Source organism: Panthera tigris, chromosome D2 (genome assembly GCF_018350195.1).
Source record: "Panthera tigris isolate Pti1 chromosome D2, P.tigris_Pti1_mat1.1, whole genome shotgun sequence".
Classification (NCBI taxonomy): Eukaryota; Metazoa; Chordata; class Mammalia; order Carnivora; family Felidae; genus Panthera; species Panthera tigris.
Genome location: NC_056670.1, coordinates 62017735 through 62034488, shown reverse-complemented (window position 1 = coordinate 62034488; position 16754 = coordinate 62017735). Strand labels below are relative to the sequence as shown.

At 48.5% G+C, this 16754-nt stretch overlaps 2 protein-coding genes across 9 annotated transcripts in view; one reads left to right on the top strand and one right to left on the bottom strand.

Moving 5' to 3' along the window:
• Positions 1-16754, bottom strand: part of SORCS3 (sortilin related VPS10 domain containing receptor 3) — a 589476-nt gene that overhangs the window by 544418 nt on the left and 28304 nt on the right. The gene's annotated exons all lie outside the window — the stretch shown is intronic.
• On the top strand, positions 1922-8546 carry LOC122231828. Of its 3 annotated transcripts, none has more exons than XM_042960451.1 (4): positions 1922-2377; positions 3106-3311; positions 4077-4239; positions 8377-8546. In XM_042960451.1, the coding sequence occupies exons 1-4, from the start codon at positions 2333-2335 to the stop codon at positions 8434-8436; spliced, it is 474 nt and encodes a 157-aa protein (XP_042816385.1). In that variant the 5' UTR covers positions 1922-2332; the 3' UTR covers positions 8437-8546. The 3 variants fall into 3 exon arrangements, with proteins under 3 accessions (XP_042816385.1, XP_042816383.1, XP_042816384.1); XM_042960449.1 differs by lacking the exon at positions 8377-8546 and adding an exon at positions 6900-7188; XM_042960450.1 differs by lacking the exon at positions 8377-8546 and adding an exon at positions 6900-7188 and having other exon boundaries at positions 1922-2481.

Genomic DNA, 16754 nt, shown 5'->3' with positions numbered 1-16754 from the left:
ATCTGTGAATCCCCTAAGAAGAGCAAGTCTTGAAGCTCATGTGGCTCACAGAGGCTTTGCTGTATGAGGAGTGCCCTTGTTTCTAAGTGTTTCTAAGTGTGTGGTCCCCAGCTGACCTCCAGCAGAGTCACCTAGGTAGCTCGTTTAAAATGCAGATTCCCAGGACTCCTAAGCCAGAATCTTTGAAGCAGGGCCCTAGAAGCTGCATATTTAAACAGATTTCTAGATGAATCTGACCCAACTGAAGTTTGAGGTCCCCTAGGATACAGGCATACTTTTCTTCACAGCCTAGAGCACCAGGGTTGGTTTTCACGATCTCTTTTTTCTTAACTTCCCCAATCTCCAAATCTCTAATGCCTGCCCCCATATGTTCCAAACATTCATTCATGCAGTAGCCAGCAAATCCTTATTTTACACTGGAAAACGTGTAGTCTATTAATGTCCCTGGGAGTAAGTAATCCATGGAGAGATGCTCCATTTTCTTAGGTAGAGTGTAAGCTTGACAAGGACAAGAACAGTATCATTCAACAAATACAAGGCATCCAAATACGGGGGCCCATCCCTGTGCAGATGGCATGGGGGATAGAGAAATGTAAGCCATGGCCTAACTTTACAGGATCTCACTGTGTATACACAGAAAACCGGATCCATCATGCCCAAAGGCCTCAAAGACACTTTGCATCTTGACCACTGAGGTGCCTATAATCCAAACTTATGGCTGGAAAGTCAAAGACCACATTTCTTTTCTCTGCTGATATAGGCACAGACCTCCCTGCTGTAGTCCATGCTTCCCTCTGTTTTTTCTCCCCAGGGCTTCCCATATCTTCCATTCTCCCTACCCTTCCACAACTGATGAGAAAGAAGAATGAAGGCTCAGATCCATGCTGAGACGGTCCCATCTCAGAAAGACTGCAAGGCTGCTAAAAGACACCTTTCAATTTTTTTTAATGTTTATTTTATTATTGAGAGACAGAGAGAGACAGAGCACAAGCAGGGAAGGGGCAGACAGACAGGGAGACACAGAATCCGAAGCAGGCTCCAGGCGCCAAGCAGTTAGCACAGAGCCCGACGCGGGGCTCGAACTCACAAACCGCGAGATCATGACCTGAGCCAAAGTCGGACACTTAACCGACTGAGCCACCCAGGCGCCCCTAAAAGATACCTTTTACATTAAAGCCTGTACCCAATCACCTGACCCCAAACCGGGTCCTGGTCAACTCACAAATATCTGCATGTGTCCACGCTGCCCAGTAAAAACCAGACAATGGGGTAAGGGGTCAAGTACCACAGTCCATTTAGTTAGCCAAAACAGACACACATTGAAACATCACAAGCCATACAGCGCGGACATATACGGTGAGGGACAGAACGGCCAATGACTGCTACTGTAACACCTCCTCCCATGTCTTGAGTAAGCAAAAGGAACAGAGAACAATGTTAGGAGAGAGAGGAGGAAAACCAGCAATGAGTGTTGTCTCCAAGGTAAAATGTTCCAGACCAGGCATGAAACGGGGAAAACTCAATGCCCCAAGCGAGGAGAGAGATGAACCAACACACATTTCCTAGGGTATGCAATACAAAGCCAGGCCTGATTCCTTTCTCTTTTATTGGTACTTATCCCACAGAGCCTTCTTTATTTGTTTCTCCCAATAATTTTTTTTTTTTTTTAGTTTTCTAAACCCACACACAAAACAACTTCTTCCAACCTTCGCACCCTCCTCCCACCCAACTCTCATCATAGGAGGCCACAGCCTGGTTGCTAATGCAGTGGGCCAGCTGAGTCTGATAGGTCCAGGGGTCCCCCTGTCACTATGTGGATAGAATTCCTCTATTTGGTTGCTATGACACCATGGCGCTAGGGCTCTCCAGCCTTGTTGCCATGGAATCCTTCCTTCCCCATCCCTCACTGCATGTCAGGAGGGCAACAGCCCTGCAGGCTAGCTGCCCACAGGCTTCTGGCCAGGCCGGTCCCCTGGACAGTGTCCTGGAACGATGCAGTGGTCAGAGCCAGCTGCAATCACACACCTGAACCAAAACAGCCTGCAGAAGAGTTTTCTAGCAGACCCCTCAAAAGGTTAACTACATAGAAACAGCCTTTTGTAATCTGTACCTGAAAACCAAAGTGCTCTGAGCACACGTAGCTGCTCTCTTCCATAAGGAAACCATCAGATGGTTGCTGACAGAGGGGGGCCCTCCGTACAGTCTGTCTGGTCCCAAGAGGAGCAGCCAGGGATCCACGGTACTCGTTTGGATCGTGGATCACTAGGAAACACCTGTTGCCTACCCACTACGCTCGAACCCAAGACTTTGCCTTCATCTGCTCAGTGTTCTCATGCTGCTGAAGAGGAGGGAGAGGAGGAATGTGGAAGAAGAAAAGGTTTAGTTTTGTACAATGAAAATAAACATAAAGCGTCCTGCGGTACTGAAGTGTGCACTTCTGAACTAACATCCTGCATCACATGAGGGTCTCGCTAGATGAGGGTGAGGCGCCCAGAGGAGGTGAAACAAAACCTGGGTTCTGGTCCTGCTTTAACCCTGTGACTCTGGGCAAAGTATTTCTTCTCTGTGAGCCATGGTTTCCCCCTGTAAGAAGGCATGGGGCTCTGAGCGGATAATCTCTCAGGGCCCTTCCCCGGGTGGCTGGCCTACCCTCTTAGCAGGGGCTCCAGGGACTAGACTTCAGAGTCAATGTTCGGATCCTCAAGTCCACATCCTTACCTGGAGGGGTTCCAGGGTCCAGAGAAAGGCGTCACCACCAAGAATGGGCCTTTTTGAGTGCTCCCACATTCATAAGGGAAACTCCCACCTGCAGGCAAGGGACAAAGGCCACTCCAGACCTTTGGTGTGCAAATCCCAGAGCTGACCCAGGCACTCTAGCCACTGTTCATCAAACACCTTACATAGTTGCAGAACAAGGACGTTCCTGTTGGTTAGACAGTAACCAAATGGAAGAATTCCAAGGAAACATGTATTAAAACTAAAATGTACAAAGGGAAAGAAATGATAATGGTACACACTGGAGGTATGTGCTCCGATCAGACAAGATGGGAAGGTACAGTTACAGAGAAATCAGCCCCACATCCCTTCTCTGTTAACCACCTCTAGGGAATCCTGATCTGGAATTCCTTTTCTCCTGGCCTTCAGTGTTTCTGCTGCACATGCCTCTCTCCACAAATGCCTTTCTCCAGCTTATCCACAAATGGCTCTGGGCCAAGACATGGGGACATGATGGTGAACGAGCCAAGAGGGGCTTGCCTTCATTGGTGCCATCCTCCAGTGCTGAAGACTGACAAAACAGAAATAAATTTCAGGTACGAATAAACTATTGTAAGAGAAAACAGGGTATTGTAATAAATAATCATCTAGGGGTAAGGTGAGTCAGGCAGGGCAGACAAGGTGACATCTAAGCTGAGATCTGAGGGTTGATACGGGGCCCATTTCGTGAACAGTGACAGGATGACGGTGTTCCATGAAAATCCAATAGCACATGCAAAGGCCCTGCGGCAGGGATAATTAAAAGACATGATTCGAGGAACTTCCAACGGGGATAAAGAGGCAGATATACAAACAAACAATCACAATTTCACAAGGCAATTTCAACAAGGGCTTCATTGGCACTACAGACAAAGCTGACTATAGGAGAAAGAGCCCTGAAGGTCAAGCCTGCCAGGGGCTGGTCAAGAGGGCTTCTCAGAAGAGGAGGTATCTGAGCTGAATTTTGAAGGATGAGTAGATCTTGCAAAGACAGAAGAAACACAATGCACAAAGGCCTGAAAGTATGAGGGGCACAGAGCTTTCTCAGAATGAAAAGCGCTTCCATTTACCTGGGACTTCATGTGGGAGGAGGAGTGATGGGAGAAACAGCAAGAAAAAATTAAGTAGACCAAAAAAAAGGTGAAAAATTAAGTGGACGAGACATGAAGGGTCTTTTACACCAAGGCAAAATGAATGGGGGCCAGAGTTTAGAGCCCCCAAAATAGATGGAACAACAGAATGTTAACCCGATGAAAGGACACCCCCAGCTGTACTAAAAACGATGGGACCTATGCAACATCACATCCTCGCTTCCCCGGCAGGCTTGCGCACCTGGAGGGGCGTGGAAGTGGCTCATCTCCCCCAGGTCACATAGAACCTGCCCTCGGATGTTCCCTTGCTGCTGGGGGCTTGGGCCATGCTGCCAAGGGACGGTCTGGGAGTCAGCACGTGGAGGGGCAGAAGCCTGTGGGCTTGGAACAGCAGGTAACCAGGAATGCGTCAGAATCCCTCCCACACCAGCTCTCTCAAAAAGGCTGGGGGGGGGGGGGGGAGGGGGAGGCAGGTAGAGAGGAAGAGATGAGGAGGGGCCGGGGGGGGGGGGGGGGAGGACAGGAGGACAGAGAAGAAGGAAATGAGCAGGAACAGGAGAAAACTGGAGGGAGGTGCCCTACACACCCACCAGGGTGAGAAAACTCAGAGCTCCGCTGGCTGCTTCTCTCAAGAAGAAAACAGAAGCGGTCCCCACTGCTGTGCCGCTGCCACTGGGAACCGGCGTGGAGCACCTCCCCACGGGCTGCTAGTCTCCGTGCCCACGGCCTGCTGGCAGGTGCTGGCGTCTACGCGCTCTGATTCACAACGCCCTCCGCATCCACGGAGCACGCAGCTCTGCTGAGTCCCCCGCACGCACACAGCCCCTCACCCCGGCCACCCCTCCTGCCCCCGCCTCCTCCCCATCCCCCGCCTCCTCCCGGACCCCTCTTGGCCATCCTAGTTAGGATCAAGCTGGGGGAGGAGATCCAGACCTGGCTTCTGAGAGGCTTGATTGATGAGGCTTCCCAGATAAAATACAGGACATTCAGTGGAATGTGGATTTCAGATAAATAATGAGGAAATGTGCTTATATTTTTATTTGCTAAACCTGGCACTGCTGTGGCTGATGGTTCAGGTACGCAGATTCCTCTCCCAAAGCTATGGATGAGGGTGATGATGAGGGTGGCGATGATGACGGTGACGATGATGACGGTGACTCATGTTTTGAACCATGTGCCAGGCACTCTGCAAAGCGAAGTGCACGCCTTATTTCATCAGACCCTCAGGACGACCCTATGAGAACAGTATTATTACTATCTCCATGGTACAGACGAAGAACCTCAGGCTTAGAACTTATCTGAGGGCACACAGCTAGGACGTGGGAACCAAGATTGGAACCAGGACAGACAGGCTCCAAAGCTATGACCTCTAGCGCTAAGCTCCCCACCACTCTCTCCAGACGCACAGTGGATTCAAGAGCTACCAGTGAGCCAAAGCTTTGATACGCTGAAATTACTACTTTCAGTTTGAAACCACTGGCCCAGGAGAGTCCTGAAGGGCTTCTCCTCCTGTACTTACTCCTGCGTGGTACCCTTCCAGCCACACCCCTGTACTTATTCCTGTGTGGTACCCTTCCAGCCACACCCCTGTACTTATTCCTGTGTGGGACCCTTCCAGCCACACCCCTGTACCTTACTCCTGCGTGGTACCCTTCCAGCCACACCCCTGTACTTACTCCTGCGTGGTTCCAGCCACACCTCATGCTCTCCCAGCCCCTGCTCTGAGCGCACCCTCACACTCGAAGGACAACTTCACATCAGTCATTTACACCTTAATGTGTATTTGTGTTCGGTGTGACCTCTCCCAGACATCTGAACGTGGGGCTGTCTCATAATAGAGGATATTCACCATTAAAAAAAGCTCAGTCGCTAGTGACATTTTGTATCAAGAAAGGGCTTTTCCACTCACTCAGCCCCACTCCTTACCTGGAGGCAGCAGGAAAGGGGAAGAGACCCAGAGGGCTCCTAAGTGTCTCAAACAGCACTTCCCCAGAAAGGAAGAGGGATGGGAACAGAATAGCTAGGAAATGGTAGGGAGGGCGAAAGCCAGGCAGGAAAACAGGTCAGAAGGAAGAGTGGTGTGGCATTCCCCAGGCCAGACAGGTTGGGTGATTTTTAAGTATCAGTTACATGCTCTGATTGATGGAGCTTACTATCCAGCTGGGAAAGACAGGCCATCTTGATGGAGGGAGGATGTTAAGCAGGGTTGGGGGGGGTGGGTGGATGGATGGATGGACGGACAGAAGGGTGGGTGGGTGGGTGGATAGATGAATGAAGAGCCTGAGAGAGGGATGGATTTGTGGTTCTGAGAGAGACCGCCGAGTACATGGGGCTCATCCCAGGAGCCTGGGTCCTTTCCATCAGGTACGCAAAAGGTTCTAAACACAAGGAGAAAGGAAGAGGGATGGGAACAGAATACCTAGGAAATGGTAGGGAGGGTGAAAGGGAGGCAGGAAAACAGGTCAAAGGAAGAGTGGTGTGGCATTCTGAATTCATCGGGCTCCCTCCCAAGGTTCCTGAACCTTTCAGGCTTGTTATACCAGAGTAGAGCCAGCCCCATGGAGACCCCAGATTTTCATCTCTGTAGTTTACTGAGTGTGGGTGTTCTAGAGCTCACGACGATCAGTTATTCATCACTTTATCTGCCCAGAATGCTGGCTGCAGGGGTGAGTAAGGCAGATGTTTCTGCAGCCTGAGTCTGCGGCAATTGGCAGTTCCTGTGCCTCCCCACCCCAGCCCCAAGCTGGTCACCGCTGGTCCTGTCGCCCCTTCCCGGGAGATGCCTTCCCCCACAAAACTGAGACCTGGAGAGCACTCCTACAGAGTCCCTGTTGCCTCCGGGAATGCCAGACCCCTGCTCAGAGCTTCACTTCCAGAGACACAGTGCCCTCCTCCCTGACCTCCTCTTACCACAGACAAGCTGACAAGCAGGGTCTGCAAGAGAATCAGAGCCAGACGCCCCTCCAGGGACACCCCGTGCCACAGGCCACCTGTGCTTGCCCACTTTCATTCCGTCTGCATTCACTCCGCTGCCACAGCTGTGCTTCTCCCCAGGACTGCCTACCCACCCCCACCAGCGCTGTAGGACCTCACCGCCACCAGGCAATGAGGAGTAAAGTGTCAGGAGGGGGGTCAGCCAACCCTAAAGAGAAAGCAGAGTCAGCAAAGAAACCCACAAGAGGAGAAGCAAACATCCATGCCACCTCAGCTCTCGCAGGTCTCAATGGGGCAGGTGCCAGCCCCCGAGGACATCTGGAAGAGGGTGGGGACAATGCCAGTGATGCCGGCTGGGAGCAGGGGTGCTAAGTCCTTCAGTGCTCATGACAGTCAGCACCAGAAAGAATTTCTCTGCCCAAAAAGTCAATGTGCCCCCTATTAAAAAAAAAAAAAAAAAAAACAACCTTGCATGTAGTCATATCTTCTTTCTAGGCATTTATAAGTTTTGTGAGGGCGCAGAGGTGGGGAGGGTGGGCCAGGGATGGAGTCAGCAGGTAAGGAATTCCAATAAACTGGGGGAACAGTGTTGGGCCCAGGGGCTCAGAACATGCAGGTCAAACAGAAGGAAGAATGTCCCCTGGGTCTGGATGTGCAGGATGCCAGGTGCAGGTGACCCTTGCAGCTGCTGCCTCCCCATCCTGGCTGGGCAGGGAGGGTGCATTAAAGGCCCACGGCCCTGTGATCTCACTCAAGAAAGGCACTGGTGGATGGCCCTCACAGCCTCTGCCACTAAAAGGATTCCTTTGGGGCCAGGGAGCAGCAGACTTGTTGTCAAAGGCGACACCAGGGATGACCAGTACGCCCATGCTTGGACTCGAGTTGTGGCTCCCTTTCTCTCTGCCTCACAGACACAGGCTGTGTGCTGCCTCTGCTTTCCTGCAACACTCAGTGTGGTCCTCCTCCAGAGCTGGCCTCTCACGGCACGACCACTATCCATTCACTGCCCACCTCTCTACTCATCAACACCAACATTTCCTGAGTTACTCTCTAAACAAATGCCTGGTGCTGTGTATGTTCGTGGAATGGCCCACTGAATCTCCACAAAAACCTCCTACGATAAGCATCATTACCATCATCCCCATTTTACAGATGAGCTGCCCGAGCAGCAGAGTGAGTCCAAGGCTGTCCAGAGGTCCCACAAGCAGCTAGCATCGAGCGGGGCTGACCAGCTCTAAAGTCTAGTGAGGGACCACTGTGCCACTCTGCCACACGGCGGTCTGTGCCAATGCACGGGGGCCAGGACTCCCAGCCTACACTATCTCTTATGGCAGCCAAGCTGACTGAGGTAGGCCCATCCCAGGCCTTGCCGGGTGCTGAGCCAGACCCTATGAATCCCAGGGCTAATCCACCCCAGAATTACCAGTCTTATATAACTGGCTTCCCCATCTCTTCCCAGCTTGGATGGTTTGGCTGGGATAAGAGTCAGGCAGTAAACATCAGCTGGCACCAAAAGTTACCCACAGCATAAATAAAAGGAGCCATCACAACAGCACCAAGGCAAAAGAATAAAAATACCTTTCTCTCCCATTTTCAGGCATCCTGTCCTCAGGGCTTCTTCATGTTGGGAGCAAAATCATCCTGGAAGCTTCCCTGAAGCACCAGGTAGGTCTTGGCTGGCCTCTTCTCTTCTATTTCTCCATAAACAAGCAAGTGGGAGGGCCAGCAGGGGTCAGACAATTGGGGCTCCCTTCTAAGCATCTGTTATTTCTGAAGGAAAGGCACGGAGACTCTCAGGCACTCTCGCCCTTAGAAGTACATGCTGTCTCTAAGACCAAGGGGCAAACAGAAGCCCAAACTTACGCTTCCTATTTGATGACTATGCCCAAACAAGAAAGGCTTTCTCTTTCCAAGACTTCCTCAGCTTTCTGAACCCTTCAAGACTCAGCTCCAAGGTCACCTTGATTTGACTAGTCTACTGCGGGGAATGTGGTGGGCAGGGTGAGAGTTACTGTCCCTACCACTGGGACCTTCGGGGTCTTCCTCTGAGCTCTGTAAGGACCTGAGCTGAAGCATGCTTAGATGTCCTGGGTAAGCAGATTCCCTAGAATACTGGCTAAAAGCCAGTGACCCCCAGGCTGGTGGTGATGCCAGGGAGGATCTGAATAGGTAAGATCCTGGGCCAAGACTAAGCAAGATCTGGAGAGGAGAGAAGACCAGAAGCTGCCTGCATCCACCCTCAAGATTGGCACCCAGCTTGCTTCAGAGCCCAGAGCCAGGTCCCTTCATCCCAACCTCCCTCCGGGTACTGAACCCAGGGCATCTGAATTTCCTAACCAGGGGTCAATTTAGAATTCTCCTCTGCCTCGCTGTCCAGTCTCCTAAGACTTTAGCAACATGAAAGCACTGGATGAAGTTGCACCCCCTACAATCTGTCCAGCAGCCCCCACCCTCCTCTCAGGCAGCATCAGAGGCAGGATGCACGAACCATATTAGTGCCTATGGGAGTCATTTCTTGAGGGCTCAACCCAAGATCCTTAACCCTCTGTCCGTAAGTAGAGTATGAGAACTAAAAGCACTTTTAAAAATAAAAGCTAACCTGCTGAGCACCTCCAAGATACAGGCTTTCTTCAGCCTTGCGTGGACAGCTCCCAACAACCCCACAAGGTAGTTACACATTTACCCCCTTTTGAAAAAGAAGGAAACTAAAGTCACTGAGTCTAAGGAGCTGGCTCAGGTTCACAGAGCTGATAAGAGGAGCAGTCCAGGCCATGCGGCCCCAGGCTTGGCCTTGTATTCTTTCCTTCAGCAAGTATCTATTAGGCACCGAGCAGAATCAGCATGCAGATTGTTTTCCAAGTAAACAAACTGCTTTCTCGGGAGGCCGTCTCTTCTCACAGTTCAGGAGATAAAGAACCAGAAAGCTTGCGATCACAAAGTGTCTCCACCACCTTGCTTTGCTGAGTTTCCCCATCTCTGTCACACTCCCCACCACAGGCTGCACCATGTGGGAGGTGGAAACAAAATGGACCAATGCTCTGTCCTTGTGGAGCCTGCATGCCCATGGGAGGGACAGCCAATAAGTAACAGGCAGTACTAAAATGGATAATATGCAAGAGGGTTCCTGAGGAAAACGAAAGCAGGGAAAGAAGGTGAATGTGAGGAGAGATACACAATTGTAAATTGGGGGCCAAAGGCAGGCCTCACACAAAGGCAATTTTCAGTAAAAAAAAAAAAAAAATTCTCATCTCCTTTCAGAAGGAGGTGAGAAAATGAAACATGCAGCTAGGTAGGGACAGAGCATTTCAGAGAGAGAGAGAGAGAGAGAGAGAGAGAGGAGTCCATGCAAAGGTCCTGAGGCAGGAGCATTTGGGATCTATGGGGAAACAGAGATGCCAGTGCAGCTGGACCGAGTAAACCAGGGGAGCAAGCAAGAGGTAAGGTGAGCATAGTGACAAGGGCCAATCATGAGGCCTGGATGGTTACAGTAAGGACTCTGCCTTTACATTCTGATCAATCCTATCATTATGGATGAAGAAACTAGGCTCAGAGAGGGCCGGTGGTGTATTAAAAACCACACAGAGCTCGTGTTTAAACCAAGGCTCGGAAACAAAATCAACCCTAATGGGTCATCCTATCAGACAGTGACCCCAGGGCCTTTTCCTCATGGCCACAACCTCTTCCACTTGGCAACCCATCCCCCTCTGACTTGAAACAGCTACAGTATGAACTGACACAAAAAGGCAAGCTGGGTGGTACTCAGTGGGAGGGCTGACGCTGCAGGCGGGGGTGGGGGAGGATGGCAGAGATGGGCCTCTCGGAGCCAGGAAGGGACGTCGAGGTGCTAGAAACCGACAGTGGTGCGCTTTCTGGGGCTACTTTATCTCTGGGGCTGTAAAAAGAAACCGCCTCTCCAGAAAGTGGGTTTGTTTACTTGGAGAACATCCCCAGGCTGGTTCATGAGCATCTCACCATGCATGTGCTACAAATAAATAACTCACATTTCCCATTTTAAAGCAGGAAAACACGACCCACGGAGTGGGTGTTACACCCACATGTGAGTGCGTCTTCCTCCCCACAGAGCGCAGGGATCCAAGGTGGCATTCACGGGAAGGTGTGCTATTTTCCCCTCCCGCTGTCCCTCCTGCTCTCTGCTCCCCAAGGTGCCCAACCCAGGCTCCCGCCCCATCTCTGAGGGGGCCTTCTGGAAGGTATTTGTTAAGGCCCTGCCTTTGCCTTCCTCTCGCTGGCTCCCGAGGCCAGCTCTCAGCAGTATTCTGGAACTCTCAACAATAGCTCACCTGCCGTTTGCCTGCCTCCTCATGGAGCCAAACCTCACAAGAGGTCTCTAGAGAACCGAGAAGTCCACAGCAGGAGAGAAGCCACAAGAATTCATGGACTAAGGCCTCAGAGCAAACAGCAATGGTGGCTGGCACGTCTATAGTTGAGCACATTCTGTGCGCCAGGCACCATTCTGGAAACCTCACACGCATCGGCTAGTGTAGCCCTTACCACAGCCCTGTGAGGTAGGTTCTGTGATAATCCCCATATCACAGATAAGAAAACTGAGGCTCAGGGCTGTTTAACATTGCACTGGATCATGTTCACCCACTGTAAGCATCAGAGCTGAGATGAGCCCAAGCAGTCCAACTTCTGAGTCCACAGCCTCCACAGACTCTCTAGGGAAAGGGAGATGAGACTCAGTGGGCTGAAGAAAGAAGCATCGTACACGGGACCAACTAATAAGTCCTGACGGGGCTTACGCCACCCCATGCCACTTTATCAACCGCCCGGGGAAGTTACCCTCTGCTCCTCTGGGAACACTCTATTTCGTGCTTTACCTATGCTCACCAAGCAGTTCCGGCATGGCTGATTTGTGTGCCTATCTCTTCCAGGACTAAATCGTGAGCTCCTTAGGTCCTGTTCTAGTCTATTTGTAGCCCACTGAGAGGCACTGTGAGGGCTCATGGTAGTAAATATGTGCTGAGTGAATTAATGAAAAAAATGTGTGAATGAATGAATGAACCTGGCCAGGTCCAGATATTTTACGTGTCTCCTTTAGAAACTCTAAGACAGAACATCACAACATCCAGGTCAAAGCTTCCGATCTGCCTCCCACACAGTCCCACAGCAGGACTGAAATAGATACGTACATATGCTCTCTCTTTTTTTTTCCCTTTTATTGCATTTAATTCCATGTTTCAGTTTAATTAAAAAAACACAATAGCTTAAAGTGTTGGATCCTGATGCACTGTGCTATTCATGAATATTTATCACTCTGGGCTACATAAAATTGAATAATTATTAGCAATTAAAGGAAGGTCAACAGAAAGCTTTCTGGAACTCTCCACCAAGGGGAAGGGGGAGAAATGGGACACTTCAATTGAGAGCCTTGGGCAAGGACTCCGCAGGAAAGAGGAAAGTCTTGGCTGACAAGGCAAAAACCCATCCAAGCCCCTGAAGAAAGTTCCAGAAGAGTTTGAAGCAGGTCTGTTCTACCTGCAAATCATTTATTTAGATGAGGAAAAAGTGGGTGTGGTATTAAAAAAGTATCAACATGACAGCACAGGGTCCCAGGAGATGACTGGAAAGGATGTGAGCCTTGGCCAACTGACTCCACCTGAGTGCTTCCTTCTCTACTACTCACCTTAACGTGTTCCAAGACAAGTAAGTCTGGTAAAGAAAGCACCCAGCAACGCTCCTGATACAGAGACAGTGCTCAGGAAATGGTGGGTTCCTTCATTTATCGTTCAAGATGGATAAGGTTCTCACCAACCCTGACTGCCTCAACAGCTTTCACTTCTCCACAAGCAAGAGAAGCCTGTTCTCATCCCATTTAACTTCTACTTTGGAAGGAAGTCTGAAGGTGGATTCCAAAGTCCTCTGCACACCCCAGGACAGCCACCTAAAAAGCTCCCCTGAGACTCTGCTAACCACTTCTCCCCAGGGTAAAGTCCCTCCTTACAGCGCAACAAAAACAGCTTCTGCAATTTCTCATCTCCCATCAAATTTTTATCCAGAAGGCTATAAGGAACAATTCTTGCCTTCTTCTTCCCAGAAGCTCTTCAAATACTAAGAGCTCTGGACCCCCAGGTTTCTCTTCTCCAGGCTAAACGAACCTATCTTTTTTAATAGTTTATTTTACAGTAGGGTTCCAATGTCCTTCCCTGGCTTGGTCTCTCAGGGAAAGATAATCTGATTTGTCTTGAGCCCCCAGACCTGAGGGTACCCAGTGCAGCTGTGCCCTCGGCGGGAGAGCAGAGCAGGACCTCACTGTGGGCACGATGCTGTTAGTTCAGAGAATATAAACTTAGGGAAATACCACAGCTCACTGTCGAAGCGTTTTGAGCGCATTACCCATTTTTTCAACAACGTATTTTTGAGCACACGCTCCAGGCCAGAGACTGCTGAGGTAGACAAGGTCCCTGCCCTCAGGAGGCTGTGGGAGGCACAACTCCAGAGCACACGTGACCCAACTAGGTTGAACCCAACAGAAGGGTCAGAGGCAGGTAAAGCACTAAGTCTCCTGTACTCTCCAGCACTGAATACTCTCTCTCATCCTAAATGGTGCTCTTGTCCCCAAGCACTGACTCTACCCTACTTTTACCAGGTCCCGATGGCTGTTAATCATCACCTCTTTTTCAGCAATAGCATTCACGTTCACTAACTCTGATGGAGGGCTTACTATGTGCCAGATACAGCCAAGCACTTTACACGTATGAACTCATTAACAGCTGCTTCTGCAGGTCTGAACTTGGCCTCTGAAAGTCACTAGTGTGGACCAGATCTAGTCAACCCAACTAGTCAACCCCACGTAACAGAGTCACCTCACTTCAACAGGATCCACTATTACTAAAGTACCATTACTATTAACCATGCCACCGTCATGTACCACCATCCGGAAGGCCACCTGAGGTCAGAACGTAGGAAGATGTGAAATGTTGAGACCCATCCTTGTTGATTCTCAAAGTATGCTCAAGGGGGTCTATCAATGCCCAGTTAAGGAATTTAATTTTGGCATCCTCATGTTTTTCTAAGACCAGGCACATGTGTCTACAAGTGACATCAATTACATCACTACTAGAATGTTACTAGGAACTAAGACTGCCTACTGCTTTAAACAAATGTCTGGTCACGCAGCACCCCTCCTACTTTAAAATGTTGCATACAACAGAAAAAGTTAGAAAATCTCAGAGCTGCAAGCAATTTCAATGGTCCTCTTTGCTAAACATGCACATGCACATGCGCACACATATGCACGCACACACACACACACACACACACACACACACTGAATGCTTTGTCTCCAGGAATGGGGATTGGATAGTGCTGACTCATCCATACTTCTCCAGAAGGTCATACTCAGAGGACATGAGCTGTAGTCCTGGGGTGGGATAAAGGTTACTGCCTGTACAGAACAACAGGAAAATGTCAGATAATGACCTCATTCCCACCACACCTCGCTTCCTCAACCACCCCTCCAAGGGCCAGTCCTAGGGACCAGCAGGTAGTTTAATGCTTCAGTAATGAATCTGATGACTCATGGGCCTTCAGGCAGGCACCTTCTCACCCTACCCTTCAGCCTCTTCCTCAAAAAAACTTTCCTGCAACATAATAAATACACCAGGTTCCCGGGCAGGCTATGATAGATTGGCTAATGTTAGGGAAGCATCTCGAATGTATTAAAACACTGCAAAAACACATTTGCATTCATCTTTCAAAGACTAAAAAACACTTCTTTATTCGGTTTCTTCTTTGGCGCTTTTTTTGTGGTTGTTTTATATTGTTTTCACCTTAAATGGAACCATCCTAATTCAGTCAGGACTAGAAAACCAAACAATAGCCTCAGGATAGACTTTGCAAAAGAGGAAGCAAAACCGACAGGAGAACGGAGCCAGCTGTGGAAAGCTCAGGCAGCACGGCAGCAGCAAGGCTTGCAAACACACCTAGGCCTGGTCCAGGATAGAGGCCTTAGTTGCCACAGATAAGCTTGGCTTGTCACCACAAAACGTTGGGCTTGTCTAGGGTGAGGAGTGGTGGGTGCACCCTTCACTCCAGGCTGAAGCTTGCTCATCCCTCTTATTCCATGTGGACCAGTGACTGTTGACTGGTCATTATTTGCAGAGCATGGACACCAAGACACCAAGGAGGCACCGACCATGCCCATTAATCTCATTCCCTAGCCATTGTGATCTGACTGACCGTGTCAACCGGCATTATGTAAAAACTGAATTAAAATAAGAGGTGGCCCACAGCAGAGAAGCCTCATATGATCTGGATAGAAGGAGAAAGAAGACACCTACCACCATTCCCCCCTGTGGAGAGCATCATGAGACGAGCTCGAGTCCATGGTTAAGATTATGACTGAATTAGAAACAGAGATTGAAAAAGAGACAGGAAGAAAGAAACAGATGGGGAGACATAGGAAAGAACGGGGTCCTAAAATCCATAAAAGGACTTTACAATAGCTGCTCCCTTCCTTTCAGGTCTTCCTTTATTTACTCTCCCTCTGAGTACAGCAGAAAGAATAAGCCCTGGTTCCGGAAGACCTGGGTTCTCACCCAACCTCCAGCCCTCATTAGCCATGTGACCTATTGATCACAACCTACCTCAGCTCTCAGGGTGCCCGAAACATAGGAAGCACTTAGGAAATTCCTCTTGTATTCTTTTCTTAGCATACTTCATCTCCTTCTCTCTCTTGCCTCTCTGATTCTTACTCATGTTTTCATCATTATTCCTCCCTCCTACAGATTAGGTTTTACTTTTTCCATACAATCAGAGATAATCATCAAATGTCAGACTTGAAAAAGAGACTTTTATCCCTAACCTGGTAAAGATATCTATAACCACCTACAGCAAACATGATGATTCACTGTGAACTATTAAATGTTTTCCACCGAACTCAGGAACAAGCAAAAGATGTCTGCCCTCATTGCTTCCACTCAACACTGTAGGGAGGCTATAACCTGTGTAATAAGACAAGAAAATGAAATAAAAGGTACAAATAAAAGAAAGAAAACATCCTTTCATTATTCATAGATGATACGACAGTATGCAAAGAAAATTTAGAAGAACCTAACATAATACTAGCATCAAACAATTAGAAAATTAACTTTTGAAAATTTCACTTAAAAAAGCATCAAAAAAGCATCAAACTCCTAGAAATGAACATATTAAAAGATTTCTAAAATCTTTCCACTAAAAATTGTGGTACACTGCTGAAAGAAATTAAGAAAAACTGGTGTCAATATTCTCCAAACCGATCATTGATATAATGTAATCCTAGCCAAAAATCCTAGCAGGCTTTTTTTTTGTATGAAAATTGGCAAGCTGATTCTAAAACATATATGGATTTTACATATACATATAATGTAAAGGGCCAAGAGCCAAGACAGTCATGAAGAAAACACAAAAAGCTGATGAACTTAAATTACCAAATAATAAAACAGATTATAAAGCTATAGTATGAAGACAGGTAGCACCGGTGTTAGGATAGCAGAAAAAAAAAAAAATGGAACCAAATAGAGAACTCAAAACCTGCCATACACAAGACCCCTGATTTGCAATAAACATACGCTTTCAGTGAATGACAATGGGTCATTTGGAGTTACATATGAGAAAAGGAAATAAATTTGACCCCCTTCTTCACATCAGACACTCAGCACACACAAAAAAAGAAATTCCAGGTGAATCACTGGCCTAAATGTAAAACGTAAAACAAAGCATGTCTGAAGAAAACATAGGAAAGCATCTTCCTGACACAGGAATGAGCAAAGATTTTATAACCTTAAAAGAAAAAACTGAAAAATTTAACTTCATTAAAATTAAGAGCATCCCATTAATAACAAAGCAAGCCACAAACTGGAAAAAGGTCTCAATAATAAATATAGCAAAGCACTTTAATCCAGAATATAAAGAACTCCTACAAATCCACGTGAAAAACAGATAATATAAAATGGGCGAAATATCTGAATA